The 12,792-nt window shown below is 55.9% G+C and overlaps 1 protein-coding gene across 1 annotated transcript; it reads left to right on the forward strand.

Annotated features, from left to right (window-relative positions):
• Positions 1–1,843: 1,843 nt before the first annotated feature.
• BESB_056620 (zinc finger, c2h2 type domain-containing protein) lies at positions 1,844–8,299 on the forward strand (the record flags this gene model as incomplete). Its single annotated transcript, XM_029364097.1, has 4 exons — positions 1,844–1,859; positions 2,146–2,255; positions 2,710–2,885; positions 4,114–8,299. 4 exons carry the CDS (start codon positions 1,844–1,846, stop codon positions 8,297–8,299), a joined length of 4,488 nt encoding a protein of 1,495 aa, XP_029220020.1.
• Between the last annotated feature and the right edge of the window lie 4,493 nt (positions 8,300–12,792).

Here is a 12,792-nt window from a genome sequence, read left to right on the forward strand (position 1 = left end):
ACACACTACATCCTCTCTCTGACACTATACGGAGGTGTACATCAGCCATACGCGGTGAGCGCGATTTTTGAGAACGCGACTGGGTGATGCCGCTTGAAACATATAACGAAGTGGCAGATGCATTTCCTTCCAGCACGTGGTCCTGTGAATACCCGGACATTCGTGTCCACTCTTCCATCCGCCCTCCTTAGCCAGAAACCATTTTATAGCAGAACGTGAGTCGAAGTCAGCTTCTTTCTTTCAGGAGGATTAATCTAGCCTGCGTACAGACTGTTGAAGTGCTTTGTTTCGTTCGATGAACAACCCCATGCTCGCGTCTCCCGGTGCCACAGTATAATTACGTGATGCAGAATCATGCAACCGCGACGAGCGATCTCTCAGAGGATTTCGGTGTTTGACCACTGCTTAGTTGCATCTCCGCTGCCGCTGTACGAGGAGGAAAGTCTTTGTCATGGGCCCCGGATGACCGCATTTCAAGCAAACGCTTGCCGGAGATTTACTTCCCTGCTAGTGAACGGGGCAAAGCGTCGCCTAGCATTTGCAAACTGTCCAACAGCATCCTCAACTCTTAGGGCCGCCGCCATGACCGTCATGGCAAGTATTCTTTAGATGCTGAAGCACTCCAGTACACTGATTCCGTGATCGACTCCAGGCTGTGGCACACCACTACCAAACGGCGCAACTCTTTGTCAATGAGTTCGTGTTTCCTGTCACGGGCGTGGCTTCTTTATTACCGAGCACCATATGGACAAGGTTGTTGGGGAAAATACGCCGCGGGCTCCTTTGCATGGTCCGTCCTCGATCGCCCCAAGTAAATGAAACCTAGGCCTCGTCGCAATTTGCAGAATTACGGAGTGATCATGCTTTTTCTCTATGCGTTGTGTGAATCTCGCTTGGAAGGCGCGGGGAGTGGAGCACACTACGGAGACGCACGTCGCCATCGTTTCATTTGGTGTGTCCCTATAGCGGTGTTTGACTGTCCTGGAAAATGGATGGAGTCTTGTTTGCCAAAAATATCTTGCACTGGTGTGTCAGCATTCTCTCGTTTCACATAGAAATAGGAAAAGCAGCTCCGGGGCACTGTATTGCCCCTTTTGGTACAGCCAGGACAGCACACAAAACGGGCGATCACTCGTAGAACGCAGGCCTCTGATGGTGCGCACTGTCAGAAGTTGATACATAAAGTACTACTTCACATATCCTGAGCTGTAGCGGAGTCGCGACAGAGGTCCAGAAAAAACTGTGCGAAGTCTGGACAGCGAGCAGACGACGATGGAAGTACGCAACAGCGGACAACTCACGTTTTCCCAATGCGGTGTCCCAGGGGAGGTCACATCTGTGTGAGCAGTAGTAGGCGGCAGAGCTGATGTGGAGGGTTCCTTCCTTCAAGTTAAAAGCATATCGTGGAGAAGCCGCGTATTACTGCATGCATAACCACACCTGTCGTCAAGCGCTCCAGTCATCACGGCTGACTGGGCTAGCGTGCTGTGTTCGTCGAGGCACGCGCCCGCCAGATTTCAGCCCACGAATGAAGCGATCTGTAGGCCAAAATCACAGTGGATCGACAGAGCCCGTCTTTCCTTAGCCGTGGAAGAGTCGTCCGACTCTTCTGGCAACCCGACTCAAAGAGTCTGGGTGCACGTTTTCGTCGAGGGCAGGAGAAGGCTCATGGTGCTAGCCTGAAACTTTTCTTTCTGCGCCGGCACGCTTCACGGCAGTACAGGTTGCTGACGGTCTGCCAGCGTCGGAGGATGCGGAGACCTGCCTCGTGTCATGGACGTCGACGAGCGAGGCGGGCGTTGGCCAAGCACGTGACCGGCGAGGGTTTTTTTTCCTTCCACAGATGCATGGGCATCTTCGTAAGCTGCTGAAAGCATTCGTTGCCTCCGCAGGCGAGGTCGCCTCAGAAGCGACCAATGTGGAACCACTGCCGCAGAAACACGGCGCTGAACGCTGCACGGCCTAGTCTCTGCTACGATACGCCGACAACTAACTCGCGTGACCCGCCCCTGCGACACGGGCTGTCAACACGCCCGCTGCGGAGGCGCCGGAGATGTCGCCGTTGATTCTTCCTTGAGCAAAAGCTTGGCCGTCGCGACCTGAAGCACATGTGTTCGACTTGAAGCGTTTGCTGAAAAAAGCCAGGTGCGCAGGGCTGGCTGCTGCCGACGGTTCTGCTTCAGGGAGCCAAGCTAGACCAGTTCGCGGCAGCTGCACGCGGGTTCCGCTACCGCCTCACGGTGCGACACAACGCGGTGAGGGTCGATCGATGCCAGGGCAGAGGTCGGCGGTCGGGCTGGACCCCCGCAGGGTCGTCTCTCCCCCCTCCTCCCTCCCGTTGCCCGTCTAACGAGCGTCCGCTGCATCCGCCGCTGGAAAAGCTGTTGGGCAATCGGGAAGAATCCTCCGCGAGAACTTGGAACGTTCGTCGAATAACTGAGAGGGAGGGCAGATGACGGTGCCGAAACCGCCGTGGCAGACCTGCGTGCGCATTTCGCTTTGCCGACCGGCGGAAGCCGAGACTGCGCGAGGCCAGTTTGCTTGGGGGCAGCACGTGTCGCCCGAGCGGCGGCGAGTGGTAGCGTCCACTGCCCTTTCTCCACAATCGCTGAATGGCCGCGTTACTGACTGCCTTGCGCGGTTCAAGAAGAGCTCGCTTCACGACTCGTTCGCGTACAATTTCTTACCTCTATCACTCTCTCCTTGCAGGCTTCCGAGCTGCAGAACGGCGCTCACCAGGTTCTTCAGAGCTCGCCGCCAGTACCGGACATCCCCGGCGGCCTTTCTGGTCCCCGTGCGGTGTCTCTTGCTGAAGCGGCGTCGGAAGAATTTTTCCCGCCTCAGCGAAAAGGACAACCCGCCTGTTCCCGGAGCAAAATACCCAGGTGCTCCCGTGACAGCCCGTCGGCGCCTTCGGCCAGCATTTCGCCCAGTCTATGCTTTGGCTTTTGTTTCTTCTCGGAATGATCGCCGACGGGCCTCCAGGTGCCCTCTCGTGCGAGAAGCCTCGGCACAGAAACCAGCCGCTGTAGGACGCGGACCTGTGTTTCGTAGTGGTGCTTCCTCTGAGGGAGTACTCCTTCACGCGGGATAGTCATTTTCCGGTTAGGTGTCGGCGTTGAGGTTAGGCTGACTCTCCTGGGCGTTGCTAGCCATCCGCGCCGCCCAAGGTGGTATACGGGTCAGCGTGCGTTAACCTCATCGCCGGGCGCCTGCTCTCAGAAGCTGACAGCGCTCGAACCCGTCGAATTTCATGCGTCCATGGTTTTTCGTCACCTGGGCGACCTTCGTTTTTTCTCGACACCCAGGTAGCTGCGCCCTGAAAGGGTTAACTTTCAGCCTGTTCGCGCCTCTTGTCACGTCGCATCCCGCTCCTGGGTTCCTCTGATCGCCTCCCTCTGTTTCTGAGGCCTCTCCGCGCCATCTTCTACATCAGGAATGCCCGCGACAGATGAACGGTGAGGTGTGGCTGAACGGGCCTTCCACAGCGCACTGCACATGTGTCACCGCCCCGCCTTTCGTCCGTGGCGTCTCCTAAAGAGTGCCTGCCCCCGAGAATGCGCTCGCATGTACATGTTCGAAGGCGAGCACTCCTTCTCCAGGTTTCAGACACTAGCCGCTTCGGCGGTTCAAAGCTCCAGACGATACCGCGAGCCGGCCTCTTGAAGCTCCTGCGGTCTGGCGAGACAGCAGGCAAGAGCGGACGCTGGCGCGATATCTGGGCTCACACACCTCGCAGACGTCGCGTGCTCCCTTAAGAAGGCGGTGGTGAACACCACTCTGCAGGACGGCCGTGAATTCAGGGACTCAAGGAACGCATGCGAGCAGACGGCGCATGAGTTGGCGATTCACTTTGGCGGACCTCTCCCAGCGCCCTGATGGCAGAGGATTTCTCAGTGAAGAAATCTCAGACTGAAGACTATAGCTTTGTGGACATCCAAAGGACATACGGCCTCGAGTGGAAAGGGTTTAGGGTTCCGTGGAAGAAACAGGAGCTCGTGAGCTGTCACCTGATCGGCTCTCGACTTGTCAGCTGCAGGCTGCTGCAGCAGGTCGCTCACCTCGGTCCGGGGGTATCGACGGCGACTGTGGAAGTTCGGTTTTCGCGTTCAGCGGGAGAGGCACAGCAAAGGGAGGAATGGAGGAGGGAGGCGTCAAAAAAGCCATGGCGGACAAGGAGTTTCTGTCCCCCCAGAGCCCATCAGCTGTCCAGGCAGGCCTCGTGGAGTCGGGCTGTGCGTTTGGCAAGGAGGTGGCGACGCCAAGTTCCACTTCGACGTCTGCACTGGACAGTAGCTCGCATCCGCGTTCGCCCACCAGCTCTCTAGCTCAGAGTCCGAAACAGCCGCCTCACGCATTCGTGTGCTCGCTTTCGTCTTCGAAAGGCACAGATGGAGCCGAGTTCTCGTTCTCGGTTGCGGGTGTGACTGCATTTTCCACAGCGCCGTCACGCTGCTTCTCATCCGGGGGCGGCTCACCGCCCTTCTCCTTCTCCCCGTCTGCGTCCTCGCTCGGGGAGGTGGCTGGCGTGTCTGCAGACCTCGTTCTTCCGAGTCGGAAGCAGGCGGATCCTTTCGAGGAGTGCAACAGCTTTCTGCGCGGTTCAACAGACCGGCCTAGCCCTCCCGAGGCGTTGGCGTGCGCAGGCAACTCTGGGGCGCCGAATGGCGCACGGTCTTCTGGCTCACCTGAGGCCTGCGTGCGGAAATGCCCAGGGGGAGTGGATGCCGAAGGCGCGGTGGAAGCTGGGTGCGGCGCTGGGGCTCCCGGATCTAGGCAGAGACGAGACGAAGAAGCAACGTTGAGTCCCTCCAGCGGCCAGAACAGCGTAGAGGCGACAAGCGCCCCTTTTGAAGGCGTTCCTGAGCAGCCCTCCAAAAGCGTTTGGCAGCTCACGCAGGAGCTGATGGAGCGGTTCGCGCACCTGGAGGCACGAGGGCGGGAAGACGCAGCGAGCAGATCAGGAGGAGGCGTCGCGGAAGACACGCGCTGGGAAGCCGCCTCACTTTCGATGGACAAGGCTCGACACAGATCTGCGTCGGGACTAGGCCTGCAAAGCAGCGTGCAGTCCGACAAGGCAGAGCCGTTGCACCCTTCCCACGTGCAAGACTCGAGGTTTCTGAGTCTGCTGAAGCAGATTCAGCAGTGCCTGAGGATGTCTTCGCCAAGTGGGGCCCCTGCAGGAGGGCATTACACGAGTGCGATGGAGGAGTGGACCAGCGACACGCCGTTCAAGGCAGTCGAGGCACCGTCCGCAGGGTGCGACGCTACGACACCCGAACGAAAAATGAAGCAGTCTGCTGTGGAGGAAAGCCGCATGCAAAAGGAAGCTATGCTTGCGAAGGAACAGCAAGGGCGCCAACTCCGGATAGCGACTAAGCATGATGCTATCTGGCATCTTTCCGACTTGGTGCAAGTGGCAGCCAACACGGGCACCGCGAAGGCTTCAAAGCTTGGGCCTACAGAAGATGCAGAGCGAGGCGAATCAGAACTAGCGCCTCCTCTGAAAGGAAACCGCCCCCATATAGACGCGTTCGCCGCCGACACGAGGCATAAAGATGGTGTCGCACAAACCCCAGGAGTTGCCGTCGGAAGCGAGAGTCCCTCAGATTCCCAAGATGATGACTTCGACTGGTATACGCACACAATGGCAAAGCAGAGAAGACGAAAGAGCAGCACAAGCTGCTCAGAGGGGAGCCGTCAATATGGCGAGAACGGTAGTTTTTCGTTTGAGAAAAACCATCTGAAGGGACACTCAGCCGACTTGGGGCCCAACATGGAAACAACCGAGCAACTGTTCTTCACACCCACGAGATCCGTGGGATGCCGCACAGGCGAGTCATGCGTGGCGTCTGCTCATGGAGAGGAACGAGACAGTGCCGGAATCGTGCCTAAAAGCGCTCCTGCGGCGTTTTCAGCTGACGAAGACCGTGCAGATGACAAGACACCTATTCGTGACATAATCCGCACATTTTTGTCAAGGCACTTCACAGAAGGGTCTGCTTCGACGCCTTCCTCTTCTGTATCACGGCACAGCAGCCCAGCGGCGTCACTTCCACCGCTCCCAGCCTCGCCGCTGCTCTCCTCCGCCGGGGATATCCTGATGGCTGACATGGAACTCTCTCTTTCAACTGGGCGTCTGGCGAGTCCCACGCAATGCGGGAAGGCCTCAGAGGAGAAGCGTTCTGCGGCCGTAGCTCGCCAGCCGGCATCTCGCAGCGTAGCTGCCGATGGCTGTTCTGGCTATGCCTCGTTCTCGCCTGCCCTGTCGGCTGCCGAGTCTGCAATGGAAATTGCCTCAGGTCAAGCACAGCAACCCAGTGGGATGCTCCCTGCCTCCGGTGATAATGTTCGCGGCGTTCGACGAGAAGCAAAACACCCTAAAGGGTTGTTGGACGCTTTGGATTTGCCTGCGAAGGAACCTTGCAGAGACGAGCGTGACTCCTCCCCGCCGTCGGTCTCTCTCCTACTTTCATTCCTCCTCACCGCGAGGGCCGAGAAACACCAAGAGGAACAAAGAATGTTTCTTGCGGGTCTGCAGACCGCGTGCGCCGTTTTGCGTGGAAGAGAGGCCAGTGCGGCTAGTGACGCGTCTGGGCCTTCTTCCTGGCTTCCTGCCATCATGGCGAATGTGACTTCGCGTCCCGACGGGAAGCTGGAAAAGTCTGCGGCACCCGCATCACGCTGCTCACAGCGTAGCGTACTCTGCCAGGGCTCTACTCTTGCCCCTTGCGAGACTAGGAGAGGTTCCCGCTCTCCAGCGCGCGAGTCAGCCATCCCGCGGCCACCTACCAAGCTCCTTTCCAGACCAGATCGATTTTTAACAACACCAGCGCTTGTACTCACGGGCTCAGACGCGCCGGTAGAGGCAGGAGCGGCCTATCCTCTTCCGGCGATTTCTGGCTTATCGGGTGAAAGCAAGGGTTTGGCGCCATCTACGCCGGAGAGGCAGAAAGAGTCACGAGGGTCTCGCCGTTCTTCTGTGTCCGCGTGCGAAGACGACGCGCGTAGATCTCGTGGTGACAGTTCTTCTTCTGAGCGGGTCCCCAGTCCTTTCTCGCAGCCTAGTGAGAAGGAGGGCAGCCCGAATTCTCTGTATGCACAGCGCCGCGTATCAGGCAGTCCTTTCACGAAGTACGAAGGACGTGCTAGTGAAAGAGTCGCAGGCACAGGAATCTCAAGTGTCTGTCGTCGAAGGCGAGACAGCAACACAGACAGCCACACAGAGAGCGCGCTCCTTCCCTCTTCGGCGGAAATAAGTCTGACCCGAAAACGAAGGCAAGACTTTGCAGAGGCGACTCAGATAGGCGAACTCTACAACACAAACGCCAAGCGCAAAGCTCTGTTGAGCAGCGCAAAGATGTCAGCCAGGTCGGAGGTCGGCGTAGCCGAGCCGAGGACATTGCTGACAACAGCCTGCTTTGCGGGGCATCCGCAGGGCCTCGATGAGCTGTCTGCTCTGTTTCAATGTGGCGTGCCTCAAAAGGTCATGGAGGGGATAGACGCCCGTGTTGGAACGAAATCCGCGTTCGTGAGCGAGGGTCGGCCTTCAGAAGGTGTCATTTCCTCTGGCGCGAAGCAGACTGAAATCTCACAGTTCCCGGTGAAAAATGCTGAAACCAACGTACGCCTGTGGCGTTTCCCGGCCGCTGCGGGTTTTGCTTCGAAGGATACGGCGGCAATGTGGGCTCAAGGCAACCGACGAGAGAGAGTTTCACCGTCTGGTCTCGAGACTCACATTCCAACAGAACGGGGCTTCACGGAGAGTGGCAAGACGCAGACGGCGTCTGGGACTGGCGAGAAGCGCGGACATCGCCCTACCGCGAAGAAAGAACGGTCAGAAGGCCGTGTGTATGCGTGCCCTTTGTGTCACGGATCGTTTAGCCGGAACTACAACCTGCACCACCACATGCGAGCGGTCCATGAGGGAGCAAAGCCTTTCGTGTGCCCTATATGCCAGAAAACGTTCAGCTACAAACGCGGCAACCTGGAACAGCATATTCAAGCAGTTCACCGAGGCCAAAAGCCGTTCCAGTGCAAAATCTGCAACAGGACGTTCAGCCAGAAAGGAAACTTGAGTCAACACATCCAGGCGGTCCATGCGGGGAATCGTCCATTTCAGTGTCCTCAGTGCGCGCGAGCCTTCAGCCGCAAAAGCCATCTTCATCGGCATGTCACATCTCTCAAGCACTTTGGTCCTGGGAGTCCTGTTGCAACGGAAGAGTCTTCCCAGGACACTGCTGCGGCCGTACATTTTGAGTCGGCCGCTGCGGCTCGAGTCGTCGACTCTGCTATCTGACGGAGTTAACTCGAGGCCCAGTTAGGTGCATGCTTCTGCTCCTTGCACACCATGGTGTCAGCTGTCAGGCGCTTGAATTCTCTGCGCTAAGAGAGAACGGCCGCTTTCGAACGCATGGGTCGTGCGGAGGCTTACAGAGGGGCACCAGCAGGGGAGAGAGACGGCGCCGCTCGTCGCCGGGACAGGGAGAGGTCGGTGTTGTTCAGGAAACCCACGGCCGTACCTCGTAGACTTCGGGAAATAAAAGCAGACCACGAAGCGCCGCTTCCAACAGCTCCTACAGAGGACAAAGCGGGTAACGGGGTTGACTGGCACTGCTTGACGCTGCATATTCTCGTGGCGTAGGGATTTTGGCGAGGGACACTCGTGGCCGGCGAATAAGAGCATTTCTTGTGCGAGAGGACAAAGCCATTCAGATACTCCTTGCGTTCCTCCTGCCGACGGCGAAAGATGACGAGCTAGGGTACTCCCACGACTGGGTAGCCGAGGAGTTTGCGAAGGTGTGCATGACTTCGAAAGGGCAAAATTGTTCGGAAGAGGCTCAGTGAATACACACACCTACCTACCTCCGTTAATAGGATATTAGGGACACTAGCGAGTGTGTTGGGGTTTTTTTGCATTTTGTGCGTGAAGATGGCTGTCGGCCGGGAGTTACCGGTCTGGCTTCTCCTGATTATTCTTAGTAAGCCTTTCTACGGATGGTGTGCGTAGATGGGTATGTAGTGTACGAGACCAAGAGTATGTTTTCAGCGGACACTCGTTGGCTTGGCTGATATTTGTATTTTAACGCAGCAGGCCACCGCTTCTGAAAGTGCGTATATTGAATGTCAACAAGTCGATAGTGTTGTGTCTGTGTGTGGGTTCCCACGGGCGTAAATCGAGTCCAAAAGATGCTGCGGCATGGAGAACTGAGTAACTGAGTTGCGAGTGCCCTTCCGCTCCTGTAGCTTGTCTCTCCGCGACATAAGAATCTTGTTTTTGATCTATTCCAGAAACACCGTGCGTGGCTGCAATTTTCGCGATTTGCGGGAGTATCCTCCGACGTCTGGCGAAAGGTATCATCAGACCCAGTGTGCGTGGGTATTATTTAACGAGTTTCTGCTCGCGTGGGAGGACTTTTTGTGCTTGTCTGTCCTCGCGCGTCATGTGGGAATTCTGTGAGAAAAGATGCGGGTTGCCAAGCGCAAAGTGTTGTTCGTCTGCGTCACCGCGGGCGTTATCAGCCACTATAGCATCCGCCCCGCTTTGATATTTCCTTCCGTGGAGTGGTGTTGTGAATAGGCAAGAGTGTGTAGGGAGGAGAGTTGTTTCAAAGAAAGGCGAATTGTCTCCACTCCCTCCTGTCTAATGTGAGCTCTGGGGACGGCGAATCATGCTGGTAGTCGTGGTGGCAAGTGAGCTCCTGAATCGCTTCCTTGTTTCCGAGTAGATGTTGCTTAGGTCGGCGGCAAGCGGTTCTCGAGTCGTTCGTCCTCTGTCGACGGGATCGGCCGCCTCGTCATCGCCGCAGTCACTTTTGAGCAACCGTTTCTGTGGAGGAAGTGTCCTTGACCAATTACTGTGCTTCACCAATATGTGAATCAGCTGCAGGCACTGAAGGGGGGCGAAATTGGAGGTGGCCCGGCTACGTCTTACGCGCTGGCTCCCTAGTGTATTTTTCCTCCTGTTTTCTCGTGTTCCGTGGTCGTTTCTTCTTTCGTCGTGTCCCTAATGGAAGCCTGCGTGTGTATGATAGGGGACAAAGCAGTGCGAAGGAACGGAAAACAATGAAGCGGTCGCTATATCATTAATCGTGTCTGCTTGCAATTCTGCACGCTTCAGAACGGCACACGCCCGGGATGCATTCGCTTGAACAGGGAATTCTTAGCTCTTCTTGTTCACACTACACGAAGTCGCAGCCGTCGGTTTCTCGAACTGGCAGCCGCCCACAGAAAGACCCGGATATGGCCATAGCTTCCACACACAGCTGCGAGACTCCGAGGAAAACTCTCCAGTAGGACGTTCATAATACAGATGTATGTTTGTTTAAAAGGACTTCCGAACTACCAGTATATATCGGTACAACGAAGTTACCATATCCTCCGTACAAGGCAAGCATAAACACGGCATATTCTGTGATGATATGCTGAGCTCATTAATTCATCTGAGTTGATCGGTGGTATGTCGCACCTTATGAAATTATCTCATTCGTGCCTCAATCGTCTACCATTGAGCAAGTGTCGTATAGATGAGGTGATCTCTCACGAGGATTCTCAATGATGTACCATGAGTGCGGCTGTCGAGCAGTAAGCCACCGGTAGAGCTTTCGGGCGTCGCTCTGAAACTGGACATTGCGCCGTGTCTGTGCTTCAGTTGGCTTCTCCCACCGTTCACGTCTCAGTACTCAGGGAATCCCGTATCGTTGACAAAGGAAATGAACAGAAGGTTGCACATAAGACTCCAGCCCTCGCATGTCCTTCTGTTGCTGGCACTCTCACGTATGATGTCAAGTACCTAGCGTTATACAAACGGAAACTGAGACACGGTCCGGTTCAGTTCCCGTCTAACTGTAGTTGAGGAATCCGCACTGGAAGTCAGAGGTCCACGAAGTGACAGTTGATATGTGTTGTCATATCGCTAAGGAAAAGGAGATCTTCGTCGCCTACATGCACCTCACCCCCAAGGTCAGACAGCTGTCTGTCTATATCTTCTGGTGTCATACGGATGGTGAATTCGGTATCAATCCGTTCTTCGTTCTCTATTTGGTGAGCCCCGTCATTTGCTGCCATTCGAAGACTCCCAGTATTTTTCCCCCTACCAAACCAGAACCGATCCAAAAATGTGGAGGCTTTCGAGACCGCTGGCAAAGCGGTAGACGCTGGAATCGGGCACGGCGTTGCTTGCTTTGCTGAAGAAGGAAGGAAGCATGCCAAGTTGCTCATCTGGGGCAGCCCGCGGCTCCTCATCTTCGGAATAGCAAGCGGCTCCATTTCAGTCTGACCAGTCGCCGAGCATCCTGCGTTCCCCTGTACGCCATGGTCCCGAACACTGCAGACTCCTCTTTGCTTTTCCTTGATGGAGAAGTGTTGAGGGTGAAGACCAAATTCGACAGATTTCTTGCGCGCCTGCGGGCGGCTGGTTGCTGGGATCTGTCCTACGGAGGACCGCCGCACCTTAAGACCTGGCTTGCGAACGCAGGTTGCGGCGGGCTGCTGTAAAGAGCGCACCACCTTGGATTCTTCATCTGCATCCTTCCTTGTTGGCGGCTCCGTTCGTGAAAACTGACACTCTGTATCGCATGGGAAACCAGATGTACAAAGCCGGCACGCCACCTCTGCATATGAGCGAACCTCCTGCGTCGATCTGGGGGCAGCTAGCTCCTCCCTTTCTTCATGCCTCTCACTTATCAGCGGTGATTTGGTATTTCTATCTCCTGGTTCACTAGACGAGACAGAGGGCTGAGAATTCTGGCCGCCGCAGCAAGCGGAAGATACTGGGGAGGCAAGTACACGCAGCGTGGGTAGCCAGGATTTTTGGAGAGAAACTGCAGAGCAGGGTTGTGGATGGACAGCACGGAATGCCTTATGACCTGGGAGCGGCGACGCAACGGAGGCGGGAGAAGATGGATCAAGTACCCTCGTATTCGTCCCTTCAAGCGTAGAGGTGTCGTTCCTTGTCTTATTTCCCCTGGAGCGCCATCGGGGGCGGAGCCGCCGGAAGCCAGAAGGGAGGCAAGGAAAAACATGTGTCATTGCCAAGAGATTTGGTAGACGGACTGCTACAACAGAGTGACTGATGGTCAACCAGCGGCACCGGAAGCGTTACTTTACTCTGTCAAATAGACTGATCACGCACGCGGCGACAGCAAGCAGTCCCCGTTCACACGTTAGAGGAAACTAGCGTTCTGATGCGCTTTCTTTCGCTCCAATTAATCATCCGCTGTTACAGAGGTGTTGCGTTTTGCCTGGGTGCGGCGCTCCAACATGCAGAAATATGCCAAATAATTAATGTGGGACACCTGATAAAAGCGAAGATTTCGCGTAGGACGGCAGTAGTCACTCAAGAGCGTCACTGCTTCCGCATGAGCGTGAGAGGTATCGACAGCGGCACACTCCTATATCCGGGTCGAAACTCTCACGGATGTTGCTCCGGAGAATAACGCATGAATGCAGTCTGGAAGTCAAGGGTGGAGACTTGACACATGCGCAGTACGGACGAGCACGAATTCGCACGTCGCAAGAAGAATAACTCGTGTGACGCGACAGAAGCCGGTTGCGCCTTCCGCATCGGTGAGGCTTCAAGATAGGCGAAAAAGCACCGAACGTTTTCAGCACTCCTGAGCACACATCGAATTCGCTACGTGCAATTACCTGGATCCACCAATGACTGAGCTGTCGGAACAGAATGCAAAAAACCTCAGTGTCCCAACCTTCAGCAGTCGATACTCATATTTTCCCATTCTTCCTCTATGTCTGCAGCATCTTTCAGACCAGTTCACTAGTGAAACAAAGACA

This window comes from Besnoitia besnoiti, chromosome IV (genome assembly GCF_002563875.1).
Source record: "Besnoitia besnoiti strain Bb-Ger1 chromosome IV, whole genome shotgun sequence".
In the NCBI taxonomy this organism is placed as follows: Eukaryota; Apicomplexa; class Conoidasida; order Eucoccidiorida; family Sarcocystidae; genus Besnoitia; species Besnoitia besnoiti.